Raw genomic sequence first — 16,872 nt, 5'->3', positions numbered from 1 at the left:
TTGCCAGGTCACTGCAAGTGAGATATGAAGATGGCAGGCATTGATCATCCACCACGGGAATCGTAGCAGGCAGGGGGGGAGCGGATCATGGAAAGGTCCCTTGACCTCGGGTGGGATTTTCCAGTTTCAGGGCAAACGCGGCAGGAAAATCTCACCTTCAAAGTTTATTTGAAAGAATGCATTCCAAATTCCTCCCACAGTCCAAAGATATGCAGGTTAGGTTGATTGTCTATGCTAAATGACCCTTAGTGTCAGGGGGATTAGCAGGGTAAATACGTAGGGTAACAGGAATAAGGTCTGGGTGGGATTGTTGTTGGTGCAGGCTCGATGGGCAAATGGCCTCCTTCAGCACTGTAGGGAGTCTATTCTATTCTATTCTCTTCATCCATCTTGGGCTAAATTTTCCATTCCCACCCACTGTGGGAATTGTAGCGGGCAGGGCGACTAGTTTGATAGACCGGCAAAAGGTGCGTTGACTTTGGGCGGGTGTTTCCGGTTCCACGGTGGGCAGGACTGGGAAAATCCCACCCCATGTCTGATGTGTAATTTCGTGTTGTAACTAAAGAACATTTGACTGGAATGAATTGTGTTTTGTGAATCATGTCTGCTTTTTATCACTTCCAGACTCATTTTGTTTTCACTCTGCCTTGACATTTGGAACCCATTAAGCAAACCCACCACCCGCCCTTCAGAATGAACTGGGTGTTGCGCTAGGGTTCACACACTATCCAGTTCCCTTTGGAATTGATGAGCTAAAAGTTTCCTCACTCTGCTGACTGTCTCGTTGGGACGTGAAACATATCTTCACCAACTCAGCCCAGTTCCCAGTAAGTGCTGTCCACGGAAGGAGCAATTTTCCCCCATGCAGCATTAAAGCAGCCCACTCACTCACTCACTCACCCACACACACACTCCTCACCCACTCACTCACTCACCTGCACACTCACTTACTCCTCACTCACTCACCCACCCACCACCCACCACCCACCACCCACCACCCACCACTCACTCACTCACTCACCCACTCACTCACTCACTCACTCGCTCGCTCACCCACTCACTCACCTACACACACTCACTCCTCATTCACTCCTCACTCACTCACTCACCCACCCACCCATTCAGTCACTCACCTGCACACTCACTCATTCCTCACTCACTCACCCACCCACTCACTCACTCACCCACCCACTCACTCACTCACTCACTCACCCACCCACTCACTCGTTAGCTGGGGCTGGAAAATGGATTTGTTCAGCCAGATGCAATACAGAGAGTCTATGAAAGCTGGAGATTTACAGAGAGGGTTCTTATTCTAAACCCACCTGATCTGAGAGTATTTAAGATCCCTGCTGGGGTCCCCAAAATGCACAAGTATTCCATTTCACCTCCCTCTCCAAAATTGATATCCTTCATAAAATGTCACTGTAATGATCTTACTGAGGCCAGTCTTCCATCACCAATCCCCATTTATTTACAGCGCGTTCAAAATGCCATTCAGCAGCTACAGAGTACAGGTCAGCCCCGGCTCTTTCACCAGTTGGCCTGAGTGGAGCCAGCTGATTTTAAACCCCACCCCCAGCTGCTCCTTCCCTATTGGATGAGCCTCCACTCACCTAATAGGGGAGCACGCAATCTACAAGGCCCAGGGAGAGATCTATCTATCGATGATCCCCCGTGGCCATCATAACCTTCCTCCCCCATCATGTTCGTGCTTTTCCCCCCACCACTGCTACAATGGGGGCCTTACCACTGCTTAGTGATCGGCCTGGGGTTGATTGAAGGCAGGACGGGATCAGGGGATGTGAAGCAGATCAGAGACCTTCGCTTCCTAAGGGAGCGCCGTAAAGCCACTGACTCTGATTCTTCTTGAAGTCTCGCTTCATTGGGGGCGCCGGTCTCTTCCACTTCCATTTCAGAATCCGCGTCCTCCTCACCCGGAGGGTCAGACGTAGGAGCAGCTGCCATTCGAGACTTGACGCTGGTCGTCCCCATGGCTGGTAATGAGGCCTATATTGGCACAGGCTCCCTACATCTGAGATGGTCCAGTTGTTTCCCGACAATCTGGCCCTGCACTTGGACCTTAGATGACACGGGCTCCGTTTTCTCCATTATGATCCCAGGAATCCAACTGAGACCGTCCCCAAAGTTGCTCACATGGACTGGGTCGCTGGTTTTGAACGTTCTTTCTGTCCTTGCAGAATCATAGTTTCTCTTCTGGTTTTCTTGATGACACCGAGCCCTCTCCACCAGGTTTGGCAAAAGTAAGCTTAATCTTGTCTAAAGCTCAATCTTGTCCAAAGCAGCTTTTCCCCTGCTGCCATCAGACTTCTGAATGGACCTACCACATATTAAGCTGATCTTTCTCTGTACCCTCGTTATGACTGTAAACTACATTCTGCACCCTCTCCTTTCCTTCTCCCCATGTACTCTATGAACAGTATGTTTTGTCTGTATCCTGTGCAAGAAACAATACTCTATACCAATAAATGTGACAATATTAAATCAAATCTGTCTGTGTGGAGTTTGCACATTCTCCCCGTGTCTGCGCGGGTTTCCTCCAGGTGCTCCGGTTTCCTCCCACAGTCCAAAGATGTGCAGGTTAGGTGGATTGGCCGTGCTAAATTGCCCCTTAGTGTCAGGGGGACTGGCTCGGGTAAATGCATGGGGTTATGGGGGTAGGGCCTGGGTGGGATTGTGGTCGGTGCAGACTCGATGGGCCGAATGGCCTCCTTCTGCACTGTAGGATTCTCTGATTCTATGAAATCAAATCAAAGGTGGGCTTTTTAAACAGCCCGCTTCGGCACTCAGTAGCGCCTCTGTCCACCTCCGAACTCTTTCCAAGGGTGACAGACCTGACTCCTGTTAGCATTCACCCCCTGGGACCATCTTTGTTGGCACTTTCTCCCCAAGCAGGTGGGCTGAGCCAAGGAATTTTCCGACTCCCGCTACCTCCCTGTAGGATGAAAATCCAGCCCCTCACCTCCTGCCGCATCTTCTCATCCCCGGTTACAATGCAGTGCCGACAGGACGCTGAAACCAGGACTCCCTCCTCCTGGTGGGAATAAGTTTGAAAAAAGGGAAAAGATCGGGATGTAAAGAATTCCGTCCAGCAATGCTCAGTGCCCATTTCTCCTCTGCAAAGCGTTGAAAGATTCAATATGTTAAGGGAAGCATTTAAATCGAAGCAATTGTTAATGTTCAGCTGTTACTTTTCTGATCATTTTTGTTGCGTTCCCAGTGCATTTACTGTGAAGGAATTAGTGGCCAAAGTAACAGGAACTGGACACGCATCTGAATTTCTTTCTCAAAATTGAGAAAGCAGACAAATGAAAAACTTTAAGGCAGAGTATGTTGATAATTAAATTATTTTTTAAACTCGCCATTTGTGTGGTTTGGGTGCGGCGGTGTGTTTGAGATAATTTAGGAACATTCACACTGATTCTTGCCTCAGCGAACGTGAATACACTGACACTTGATTTCTTGGGTCGGCAGCTGCAGAGATCAGTGGTGGCCTCGGGGGAGAAGCAGGCTGCGGTGGAATATCGGATCAGTAAAAGGTAATCCATCAATGATCTTTCAAGCTGTAACACGATTTTGTTCTCTTCCTGTTGGGGAGCACTTCAGCGGTCACGGGCATTCGGCCTCTGATATTCGGGTAAGCGTTCTCCAAGGCGGCCTTCGCGACACACGACGGCGCAGAGTCGCTGAGCAGAAACTGATAGCCAAGTTCCGCACACACGAGGACGGCCTCAGCCGGGATATTGGGTTCATGTCCCACTATTTGTAACCCCCACAGAGTTTCACTGGCTGTCTTGTCTGGAGACAATACACATCTTTTTAGCCTGTCTTGATGCTCTCTCCACTCAGGTTGTTTTGTTTCTTAAAGACTTGATTGGTTGTAAGTATTCGCATTCCAACCATTATTCATGTAAATTGAGTTTGTGTCTTTATAAGCTCTGTTTGTGAACAGAATTCCCACTCACCTGAAGAAGGGGCTAAGAGCTCCGAAAGCTTGTGTGGCTTTTGCTACCAAATAAACCTGTTGGACTTTAACCTGGTGTTGTTAAACTTCTTACTATATTTACACGATTACCTGTCAGCGGGTTAGTCTGGGCTTGCCGTAACTCTGATTTCACTCTGACAATTCAGTTTAGCCTTTGACTGAAAAGCCATCATCTTTATCTAAGTTGTCATCTTCTTCTCAATTTCTTTTTCCACCAATTGCCTGAGGTCAGACTGAGTAACGAACACCACAGCGGTTCAATCCCGTCGAGTCATCATGTCAAAAACTATCTTGGAAATGCTGTAAATCTTTCCCATTTTTTTCCAATATTCATTACTTTCGCTGCCACAGAAAGTAGTTGAGGCCAAAACATTGAATGTTTTCAAGAAGAATTTGGGGCGGCACCGTGGCACAGTGGTTAGCACTGCTGTCTCACAGCGCCAGGGACCCGGGTTCGATTCCCGGCTTGGGGTCACTGTCTGTGCGGAGCCTGCACATTCTCCCCGTGTCTGCGTGGGTTTCCTCTGGGTGCTCCGGTTTCCTCCCACAGTCCAAAAGACACGCTGGATTGGCCATCCTAAATTCTCCCTCAGTGTACCTGAACAGGCGCCTGAGTGTGGTGACAAGGGGATTTTCACAGTAACTCTGATGCCGTAACTTGTGACACTAATAAATAAAGCAAAGCAAGGTGAAGAGGATCAAAGGATATGGAGGGGAAGGTGGGATCAGGCTATTGAGTTGGATGATCAGCCATGATCATAATGGATGGTGGAGCAGACTCGAAGGATCAAATGACCTCCTCCTGCTCTTTTATTTGATGTTTCTATGTTTAAATTTTTAAAAATGTATAGCTCTGGAAAATAGAGTTCAGGAATTAATTATTCTTTCACAATCACTGTCCGTTTTAAGGTAGATCATTCCATGGGGCTGAAGAAGGAAGATAGATTATAGGAGGACTTTCTTTAGCCACAAGCCACATCATTGGGATACATATTTTTGACCTGTTACCTCTTTCAACAATTCATGTGTTTTTCCCTCAGTCTTTACTGAGTTTGGGGTTAATGTTCACAGTCCTTTCTCCTGAGCAGTTTCATCCCCTTTAACGTGGTTCTCTCACCAACAAAGAGACTGGTGAAATGGGCAGACTCAGGGCAGATGCAGTTTAATGGAAGTAAATATAAAGTGATGCATTTTTGTAGGATGAATGGAGAGAGGCAATATGAAATAAATGATACTACTTTAAAGTGGGTGTACAAACTGAGATTCCTAAGCGTGAACTTTGAAAATGGCAGACCAAGTGGTTTAAGTATTAGTGTCACAAGTAGGCTTACATTAACACTGAAATGAAGTTACTGTGAAAATCCCCTAGTCGTCACACTACAGCACCTGGTCGGGTACACTGAGGGAGAATTTAGCATGGGCAATGCACCTAATCAACACATCTTTGGACTGTGGGAGGAAACTGGAGCACCTGGAGGAAACCCACGCAGATACGGGGAGAACGTGCAGACTCCACACAGACAGTGACCCAAGCCGGGAATCAAACTCAGGTCCCTGGCGCTGTGAGGCAGCAGTGCTAACCGCTGCGCCACCATGCCACCCAGTTGAGAAGGCTGCTAAAAAAGCCTTTGGGATCCTGGGGTTTAGAAACATGCAATTTTGCTCCCGCCCATTTTAATGTAGAGGAAAGCCACATGGCCGGTGAGAACAGAAACAAAAAAAAACCAGGCAAGTGGCAATGCAAAGTGCTCCATAGAGATCACAAGCAGAGATGGGAAAGAAGTGGGTTGGGAAGAAAAGGCCTGATCAGAAATGTAGGTGCGGGGTGGGCTGCTGAAGGAGAGGAGCGAGGTAGGAAGGTAGATTTAGGGGGATCGTTCCAAAGTGTGGGACCAAAACAGCAGAAACCTTTGCAGCAGAACATGGAATGAAAAGGAAGGACATCAGGAATGTCAGAATTGAAGACTGCAACATCTGGAATAAGATACAGCTGGATCACTTCAACAGTAATGGATAGCCTGTGAATTACTTCGGGCAGGCGCTATGCAAATGCAGGCTTTTTTTTTTAACCATGAACTAGATTACTGGTATAAGTATTGATGGCCATTACGTCTTTCAACAATTCATGTCTTTGAATATGTTTTTGGGATGACTATTTATAGTCCTTTATAGTCCAAAAGATGTGCTGGTAAGGTCCACTGACCATGCTAAATTCTCCCTCTGTGTACCTGAACAGGTGCCAGAGTGTGGTGATGCAGTTTAATGGAAATAAATATAAAGTGATGCATTTTTGTAGGATGAATAAAGAGAGGCAATATAAAATAAATGATACAACTTTAAAGTGGGTGTTCAAGCTGAGGTTCCTAAGGGTGAATTTTGAAAGTGCCAGACCAAGCTGTTTAAGTATTAGTGTCACAACCAGGCTTACATAACACTGTAATGAAGTTACAGTGAAGAAATCTATTACCATCTTCCTTCTTCAGGGGATTTTCACAGTAACTTCATTGCAGTGTTAATGTAAGCCTACTTGTGACAACAATAAATAAACTTTAAAACTTTAACTTCAGATAAACTTTTAAAAACTTTTCTCCTGGGCATTTTCGCCCCTTTAACATGGTTCTCTCACTAACTGCTATGCTGGCAATGTTTGGGGAGATATCATTAGCTTTTATTCTCTTCAATAAACGTGACCATATTTTTCTATGTTCTTTTTCCCAGTGCCTGGCTCAAAGACACAGCGGATCCAGTGATCAGAAAGCTGGATCAACGAATTGCGCATCTTACCGGATTAAATTTGCAACAGCCTTACGCAGAGTATCTCCAGGTAGTCAACTATGGGATTGGAGGTCACTATGAGCCGCACTTTGACCATGCGACAGTGAGTACTACAGTTTGTTTCACTGTGGTACATGTTACTAACAGTGTGCTACCTTTTTTTGTGTTGTCATTGTTGTCAGTCCCTCGAAATGAGGACGATGTCTGCCAGGCTTCGTGATTTATGTATCCTCAGGTGACTCAACAGGCCGACCCCGGAGCCACAGGCCGTAGGGCGGAGAGAACAAAACCTGCCCTGAGGAAGGAGGGGTTTGTGAGCAAGGGTTCTGCTCTCTCTGCTTCCACTTCCGTCATGGCTCAACTTCTGAATTTGTGTGGTTTCCAATGGTGTTGCAGCCACGCCATCAGATGGTATGGTTTGTGACAAACTCCTCTCATGCCCCACTGTCAATTTGTCCCCCTTTCTATGAGGCCTTCAGTGAGGCCTTCTGGGTTTTTGCGTGATGGTATCTGGTGTGCCTTGCTGATGATCTATCTTTAGGGTGTGTGAGCATTGTACACTCCATCTAGAAGCTTGGGGTCAAAAGATTAGGAAGCACAGGGATGGGGAAGAGTCAAATGCTTTTACCTGGGCTAAGGTTAGGACTTAAACCAGCCTTCCTTGTAAGCAGCTCACAGCTTCTGCAGTTTATCATTCTGAAAGATATACACCGCACCTAAAATTGGCTTCAGCATTTTGGTTTGATTCATTCTCCCCTTGTAGCACATAATTCATTTACCTCACCAATTAAAGGTCAAAGTATTTGTTCAAAATGTGTTTCTTTTTATTTTTTATTAGTCACCGAAAAGTCCACTGTATAAACTGAAGTCTGGAAACAGGGTGGCGACATTCATGATATACGTAAGTACGGAACAGAGAGTTTCCTTTGGTGAAAATGGCACTTTCTCACAGACTTGTGATGTTTTGCCCTTTTGTGGAATGTGGAAGTTTATTTTCACTCCCCAATCCCAGCATTATCTCCCAGAATGTGAGAGTGTATGCTTTTCCCCAGTGAGGGGCTGTTCTTGCTGATAATGTTTTATTAATAATTAGAGAAAGGAATATTGTCCAAATTGACAGATGACATCAAACTGGGCACGGCAGCTAACAATCCTAAACAATGTGAAAAGGACTCTAAGCGGCTGGGTTAAGGGGAAGAGAGAGTCCAAAATGGATGAGTGTGAAGTTGGAGAAGTAAGAACATGAAGCTTTCACAGAATGATTGTGTGATTGAGGGAATGGAGCAGTAACAAGAGACAGATCAGAGGGATCCTGTACAGAAATTGGTAAAGCTGTGGGTTCAATATTCAGGTGAGGCCAAGAAAGCAAATACAATGCTGAGATGTACAGTTGGGTGTGATTTATAAGTCTAAGGAAATGATTTTAAAAGTAAAGTAAAGTTTATTTATTAGTCACAAGTAAGGCTTACATTAACACTGCAATGAAGTTACTGTGAAATTCCCCTAGTCGCCACAGTCCGGCGCCTGTTCGGGTCAATGCACCTAACCAGCACGTCTTTCAGACTGTGGGAGGAAACCGGAGCACCCGGAGGAAACCCACGCAGACACGGGGAGAATGTGCGAACTCCACACAGACAGTGACCCAAGCCGGGGATTGAACCCGGGTCCTTGGAGCTGTGAAGCAGCAGTGCAAACCACTGTGCTACCATGCCGCCCATTCAAAGTTCTTCTTGGCTTGGCTTATCAAGTGTACTGCGTTCAGTTTGTTCTCTATATTGTAGTAAGAATTGTTACGATCCCAGTCGATGTTCTAACTGGATGGGACGATTCCAGAATGGAACCCTGGCTGAAAAGACCCTGGCCCGAATTCCCCAGTCTCGTACACCCCACCAACATTGCCAGCAAGAACGGAAAAGTTGGCGCTCAGTCAAATCTCCATTCACAGCAGCGGGACCGGGGAATTCCAACCACGGATATAGTCAGGGAATTCCAGCCCATAACGTTTCCTTTTTTTTAAAACATGGAGGAACGGAGTCACAGGACCACTAATTAATGTTAACAACAAAACAAAAACATTTAGTAAATATAAAAAGTTGGATTATTATACGGCACTCCTTTACTCCCCCTTAACTTCAGAAATATACACAGATTTTAAGGCTAACAAGGATTACAAAGTATATTTTAAGCTACAATGGTCATAGAATCCTATAGTGCAGAAGGAGGCCATTCAGCCCATCAAGTCTGCACTGACCACAATCCCACCCAGGCCCTATTCCCATAACCCCATGCATTTACCTCAGCCAGCCCCCTGACACTGAGGGGCAATTTTAGCATGGCCAATCCACCTAACCTACACATCTTTGAACTGTGGGAGGAAACCGGGGCACCCGGAGGAAACCCACACAGACACGAGGAGAATGTGCAAACTCCACACAGACAGTGACCCAAGTCAGGATTCGAACCTGGGACCGTGGCACTGTGAGTCAGCAGTGCTAACCACTGTGTCACCATGCTGCGGTCTCAGTAACACAAATTCCCTTTAAGCACACAGACTGGCTGTGGTCAAATACACTCTAGTCTGAACCCAAGTGAATGCCTGTAGATTTCTCCTCAAAATCTCCCCAGATGATTGTCGCATAGAAGTTTCCAAACTCCACTCCCAAATAAATGCTTTAAAATCTTCTTTCACAACACTGCTTTCCATCAGTGGTTTGCATTCCGAAATCCATTCCGGGTTTTTCAAATTACTCCTTCAAACAAAGCTTCCGCTCCACTTATACCAACGAATCCTGTATCCTGGGTTTACAACTCCCCCTTCAGGATTTATTTGTTTTGACTGATGTGCAAACTGTTCACAATTGCTTTAACTATTGATTCCCAGACTGCATTAAAATGGCATCAAACTTTTGATTTAGCTCTGAAGTCTGCTTTCCCACTTTAAATTTGGTGACTGCAACTGTCTCTTTAACTCAGATCATTTTGTTTACTTTTCCCATAAATTCTCCAGAATAGTATGTTGGCTTCTGTTCTCTTAACTTCAGTCTTAAGACATTCTTTCTGTCCTAATTTCCTGGAATGCGTCTGTTTTTTTGTGCCTTTCCCTTATCCTGTCTAGTCTTTCTTCTGGCTGAGTTGAGAGATGTTCACTTCCTGGTGTCTTGTCTTTGACTGCACACAAATTCAGCTAAAAACTACATTCAAAAGCCTTTCCACCTTAAAATGCCTTCAGTTGCTAAGCAACCACTGCTACTTCTGCCAAGCTCTATTTACTCTTCACGCCTCTCTAAGCACAATAGCACAACAGTTTGAATTGAACCAAACTCCCACACATTCAACTGTACAACATACAACACACAGTGATTATCAGACAAATTGTGAGAAGTCTAGGTTGAATGTGTTGGAAGATCCTATTTCCTAGTTTGGAGGGTCTGTAACTAGGAGGCATAGACTTAGAATAAGAGGTAGTAGGTTTAGGGGGGACCAGAAGGAAAATTATTTTTGCCTGGAGAAATGTGGGATGCTAGAACTCACTGCCTGAAAAGATATTAGAAGCAGATGCCCTTATAATATTTTTTAAAGTACTTGGAATAACACTTGAAGTTCTGTAACCTACAAGGTTACAGGCCAAGAGTTGGAAAGTGGGATTAGGCTGGATGGCTACTTGTCAGCCAGCATGGAGATGATGGACCAAATGGCTTCCTTCCATGCTGTAAATTTCTATTATTGACCAAACTACAGAAAGAAATACTGAGGCAAATTGTCCTGTTGTTATCATGATATAAGCATCAATCGCTCATAAGGGATTGTGTAGACACATTAGGGATTGTGTAGACACATTGTGAGTTTATTTATTTGGACGAGGCACATGGGAACATTTATACATAGGTAGAGAGCTTGGGTATATCAGCAGCAGAGCTGTGCGTACGTGTGTGCTCTGCTCAAAAGCAAAAGTGAAACTAAGACTGGACTGGATGCATGACACACTTCACTTCGAGTGATGTAATGCTGCTTTCCCTTAAAGGCATACTACAACACAGGTGACTGAAAGCTTAGTGAATGAGATAGGGCGGAATTTTCCCATCCCGCCTGGCACGGGAATCGAGCAGGTGGGACACGGACCATGCAAAGGGCCGAAGACCTCGGGTGGGATTTTCCGGCCTTGGGGCGAGTGCGGAGAGAAAATCCGGCCCATAGATTTTAAGGAGCAAATTGAAGGAACAGAGGGTGGCAAGGAGGTTGAGGGAGGAAATTACAGAATTTAGGGTATGGGAAGCAGAAGAAATGACGTCCACCATTGGAGTGCGGTGTAGAAACAGATGGGAGATTCACCAAAATACATTTTTGCGACAGCAAGCAATTTTCTATCAATTCTGATTGTTACTCAATCAGCTTAAAGATAGTCTACAGTGTACTATTGGCAAGGGTGTTCCCAAGAGCTATTGGCCTTTCATAGCCTGCCAATGAAGTTAAAAAAGAAATCAAATACTGGTGGAATAATGCACACATATCTTTATTTGCATGTAATCATATATTCACAAGCATCAAAGTTATTTTCTGTTCTTTTTTCAAGCCCAAGATTTCTGCAGTCATTCTGAGTGCAACAGCTGAAACCACTTGTGTCAACGTGTTACATATTCAGATCTGAAGTAGATCTCATCTACTTTAGTGGTATTTGTTATTCCCGCAGCCATCTAAATTTTCGCCCTATATCTATTCGAACACCAGCTGGCTCTGGAAGATTAATAATTGAACCACATTGTGATCTAAACTGGATATTCCAATCTTTTGGTTTTTTTTCATGGGATGTTGACACTGCCTTTCCCTAAATGCCCTTAAACTGACTGGCTTGTTAGGGCAGTTGAGTCTGGAGTCACAGATGTTGGTCAGATGGGTAAGATTGCTAGATTTCCTGCCCTAAAGGGCCATTAAAGAGCAAGATTGGCTTTAATGACGACTGACGATAGTTTCACAGTCACCATAATCTTCCATTTCCAGGTTTATTAATTGGTGGGGTCGGAATCCATGTCCCCAGAACATTACCTCTGGATGTGCGGTGGCATCACCACTACACCACTATCTCCCCATGCTTTGTGTATCCATTTCTTTGATCTCTGTGAAGGGTTAACATTTGATCAAAGCATTAAACCGTTTTGACCCACAATAAGACAGCAGACACAACTAGTCGCTTAAGCCAAGCTTAGAAATCTTAGAAATCTTAGAAACCCCACAGCACAGAGAGAGGCCATTCGGCCCATCGAGTCTGCACTGACCACAATCCCACCCAGGCCCTATCCCCATATCCCTACATATTTACCCATTAATCCCTCTAACCTACGCATCCCAGGACACTAAGAGCAATTTTAGCATGGCCAATCAACCTAACCCGCACATCTTTGGACTGTGGGAGGAAACCGGAGCACCCGGAGGAAACCCACGCAGACACGAAGAGAATGTGCAAACTCCACACAGACAGTGACCCAAGCCGGGAATCGAACCCAGGTCCCTGGAGCTGTGAAGCAGCAGTGCTAACCACTGTGCTACCGTGCCGCCCTGTGCAATTTGGTTTAATAATGACTTCAGTAATGACATAAAGATGGGAAAAAAGCAACATTATCCCACATGGGTGGGTTCGCTTATACCTACATCATTGTGAAACTAGCGTAACACTAATGGCGAAGAAGTTATTATAAGAGTAACCTTGTGTTGTGTTTTAGCTGAGTACGGTGGAAGCTGGAGGATCGACTGCTTTCGTTTATGCTAACTTTAGCGTTCCTGTCGTCAAGGTGAGGAGAATATAATCTTTTATCATTTTTGTCATTTGATATTCATTATATTAATAAAGATATGTTTATAAATGTCTATTTGTAGCTGAGACATACTGATCAAGTCTCCCTCGGCCAGGGAGTTGTGGCAGTTTATGTTGGGCCTCCTGGGTTGGGGACTGGAAAATCAGACAGTGTTCCATGATCATTATCCAGTAATCCCTGTAAATCATGTGTGGTGATTAGATGTGGCTCGCATGTGATGCTCTCCACAGTCAAATGATCTGCCAGCAATCACTGACAAGGTTCATAAATGACTAATGGTCACACAGTTAGTTAACAAAAACCTATCAGTTCACAAAATCTCACTTGACTAGTATCCATTGCCTTTTGGAGGAACAGGTTGTCAATTTCCACTGAACCTTGTGTGAAATATGCTGCCTAATTTCAATCATAAATGGCCGAACTTTGATGTTTGAAATGTGTCACCTTGTTCTCAATTCTTTCACTAGAAGAAATCATTTTTCTCTATCTATCCCATCAAATCCCTTACTTATTTTAAATACCTTGGTTAGCTTATCTCTCAACTTTATAAAGCCAAGGAAATACAATCCATATTCATCTTCTCCTTCTTGCATATGACATATTGCAACTTTACAAGTCTTAACCATAGAATCCCTACAGCACAGAAGGAGGCCAGTTGGCCCATCAAGTCTGCACCGACCACAATCCCACCCAGGCCCTATTCCCGTAACCCCACACATTTACTCTGCTAAATCCCCCTGACACTGAGGGGCAATTTAGCATGGCCAATGCACCTAACCAGCATGTCTTTCAGACTGTGGGAGGAAACCGGAGCATCCGGAGGAAACCCACGCAGACACGGGGAGAATGTGCAGACTCCGCACAGAAAGTGACCCAACCAAGAATCAAAGTCGGGTCCCTGGCGCTGTGAGGCAGCAGTGCTAAGTTCAAGTTGGGCATCCCAGGTCACCACACTATGTGTTGTTAGGTGGATTGCCTTGAATCCTGCAGCAATTTTTTGTAAGTTACACAATGGGGTGAACACCCTGATCCGGGTGACCACAGTTGCATGCTGTGGACAGTCCTTGAGGTCCCCTTGTGATGTCCTGTCCTGGAGACTGTTGGTCCTGTTGAGTGTAGACCATTCCTTTCAAGGGAGAACTACTGTGAAATCACTCACCAGATCTTAGACTAATCTCATGAAGATTCGCAAAATTTCAATTGACACAGACTCCAATTGCCAGTGAAGATAGTGAGTGATTTCCCAAGTCGATATTGGTGTTAGCTCAGAGGTTGCACTGTTTTGTTAAAACTTTCAATGCTCAAAGCATTCTTGGTTATCCAGAAAAGTGCGCAAGGGTGGCATGGTGGCACAGTGGTTAGCACTGATGCCTCACAGTGCCAGGGACCCGGGTTCAATTCTGGTCTCGGGTAACTGTCTGTGTGAAGTTTGCACGTTCTCCCCCTGTCTGCGTGGGTTTCCTCCAGGTGCTCCAGTTTCCTGTCAAACTCCAAAGATGTGGAGGTTAGGTGGATTGGCCATTGCTAAATTGCCCCTTAGTGTCAGCAGGATTAGAAGGGTAAATACATGGAGTTACAGGGATAGGGCCTGGGTGGGATTGTTGTTGGTGCAGACTCGATGGACTGAATGGCCTCCTTCTGTACAGATTATATGATTCTTCAATGATTCTATGACTTGAATGACATATTCAGTGGATTTTGAAGATCTTCCTGGATTGCTGATTCTGTGTTGCATGTGTAGATCAACTATCAATGTTTATGCAACCCATGCTCACAACTGAATCCTTTAAGGCCTGGTATTTGTTTCTGGTGAATCTGCACTGTACCCTATAACTGGTGCTCCGATAATCCCCAATTCTGCTTGAATCTCTCCTTACTGCCATTAAAATTTAAATAGATGTCCACAACTTTCAAATTCTACCATATCGTTTAGGTTTGGACGGTAATTATAAAAAATGCTGCAGTTTTTGAATCCAGGGCATCATTGCATTATTAAGGTCACAGTGATTGACTCTTTCAGTGAATCCCTTCACTAAGTGCTGGCAGGCAACCAGTTTTTCAGTGCTAGCAAGGACAGGCTGGGCTGAATGGTCTGTTTCTGTGCCAAATGTCCTGTGTAAACCTACCTAAAATATCTGCAATTACTTAAAAGCACGTCAAAATTCTTTACTGGCTGTTACTTTTTACTCACATCATTCTATCTTTTTAAATTGAATTATTGATATTATTATAGGATATTATATTTAAAAATGTTTGGAAAAGGATGAATATCTGGTCAATTATTAATTTTAGATTTCCGCTTCTTCCATCAGTTTAACGAGAATGATTGAAGAAATCAATCCGATGTTGAATATCCATAGAAACCCTACAGTACAGAAAGAGGCCATTCGGCCCATCGAGTCTGCACCGACCACAATCCCACCCAGGCCCTACCCCCATATTCCTACACATTTACCCACTAATCCCTCTAACCTACGCATCTCAGGACACTAGGGGCAATTTTAGCATGGCCAATCAACCTAACCTGCACATCTTTGGACTGTGGGAGGAAACCGGAGCACCCGGAGGAAACCCACGCAGACACGAGGAGAATGTGCAAACTCCACACAGACAGTGACCCAAGCCGGGAATCGAACCCAGGTCCCTGGAGCTGTAAAGCAGCAGTGCTAACCACTGTGCTACCGTGCCGCCCTAATATAATTTATTTTAAATTCAAACATGTGACTAATCTAATCGGAGGTACAGATATGTGGGGAATGAGCCAGTCTGCAGATTTCTGTATTATTATTGCTCATTTTTGAACAGCTCAAGTTTCTTTTTTCAGCAAGCAAGGAAATGGAACCTCCATGCCAAATCAAACAAGCTAGCCTAATATCCTTACTCCAGTAACAGGGATTAGTCTAAGCCATCTCTGCACATTTGCCTTAGGAATTCCATGCCTCTGGTAGAACGAAACCACAGATTATTTCTGCAGCATTTACCATCCCACCTCAAGCCCTGGCAACAAAACAAAACATGTAGCACTGACAGATTATCAAAGTACCAGCAACAGAGCAGAGAGTCCATTGGGAAATAAAGACTTCACTTGAGCAAGTGAAACCCAGTCTGTCAGAATTAAGTTGGCGGTAATTCCTTTCAAAAGATCTCCTTGTAACGTTTTTCATTTTTGTTATGTTTCTGATAAGAATTACAGGCTGAACTCTTTGACTTTAAGATTGTGAATATGTAACAACATAGCAAGAACAAATTTACATGCCACAAGTTATGAAGACAATTTAAATGTGAATTTCTGGAAAAAGAGGCATGCTGTCGAAGCTTATCGCCTTGTACTCATCAGGACAGATGTTAGAGTGCCAAATTTCAAAGGGAGCAACAAGTTACACTAAATGATAAAAGGAGTCCTGATTGGTTGGAAATTCAGCTCTGATTGGTTGACTCATTGTCATGGTTAATGCATCAGGGAGCTATTGCCCTTATGCTTTTGCTTATTCAAAAAAAAGTGCAATTTTTGGACTTCTTCCTTGTGCCTGCAGAAGACACGTCACTGCATATAAATATATGTGGCTTCTAGCAAGGGTATGTGAGTTACATTGAAAGCTCAACTGATATTCTTAAATTGCTTGTTTCTCGTCAAAATCTTGCTGGTGTTTACGGTCTGCTGGGTTTCCCAGCGGTGAGGGGTGCACTCAACAGGAAACTCTGTTGACAATGGTGATACGACACCACCTCCTGCTGCCGCAAAGCACACCGCAGAGGGGGAGGAAAATCCCACCCAGTGTATTTCTTTGCACACTTAGAATTGTTTAGCTAATGTTGCCTAGCCGCGGAATCTCATCTAATGTTAGACATTATGTTTTGAGTTTTGCAAGCACAGGTTGGTTGAAGGAGGTCAGTACTTCTCTGCTGGGAACAGTCAAAGTGAAATGCTGTTTAAATGATCCACATCATTGGGTTGGAAGGCCTGCATACTGGCATCACACCGGTACTGAAGCACATTCACCACATGACTGATTTGTGTGACAAACAGAGTGTCTTTCTGGCTTGACAGCAGCATCCTGTTAGTGAAGGATGTCACTTGCGTTGCCACTGTATAGTAGCAGTGTGATACAGTGAGATTCACGTGTTGCTCAAAGTTTTGAGGCACTTTACCCTTCTCGGGTAATTTAGAGGCAGAGTGGGCACTTTACAGAGGTCTATGCAGCAAAAGTGATTTGTCCAAACATTGCACCTTTTTCGAATAAAGGTACAAGGGCAACAGTTCCCTTGTTCATTTACCATGGCAAT

The 16,872-nt window shown here is 44.6% G+C and overlaps 1 protein-coding gene across 2 annotated transcripts in view; it reads left to right on the top strand.

Moving 5' to 3' along the window:
* Positions 1-16,872, top strand: part of p4ha3 (prolyl 4-hydroxylase, alpha polypeptide III) — an 87,513-nt gene that overhangs the window by 57,626 nt on the left and 13,015 nt on the right. For both annotated transcript variants that reach the window (XM_078222869.1, XM_078222868.1), the window contains exons 8-11: positions 3,496-3,560; positions 6,725-6,884; positions 7,620-7,682; positions 12,496-12,564. In XM_078222869.1, the coding sequence (XP_078078995.1) occupies positions 3,496-3,560; positions 6,725-6,884; positions 7,620-7,682; positions 12,496-12,564 (357 nt within the window). The remainder of the gene's footprint in view (positions 1-3,495; positions 3,561-6,724; positions 6,885-7,619; positions 7,683-12,495; positions 12,565-16,872) is intronic.

The sequence above is a fragment of the Mustelus asterias genome, chromosome 10 (genome assembly GCF_964213995.1).
Source record: "Mustelus asterias chromosome 10, sMusAst1.hap1.1, whole genome shotgun sequence".
NCBI lineage: Eukaryota > Metazoa > Chordata > Chondrichthyes > Carcharhiniformes > Triakidae > Mustelus > Mustelus asterias.
This window is presented reverse-complemented; position numbering and strand designations above follow the sequence as displayed.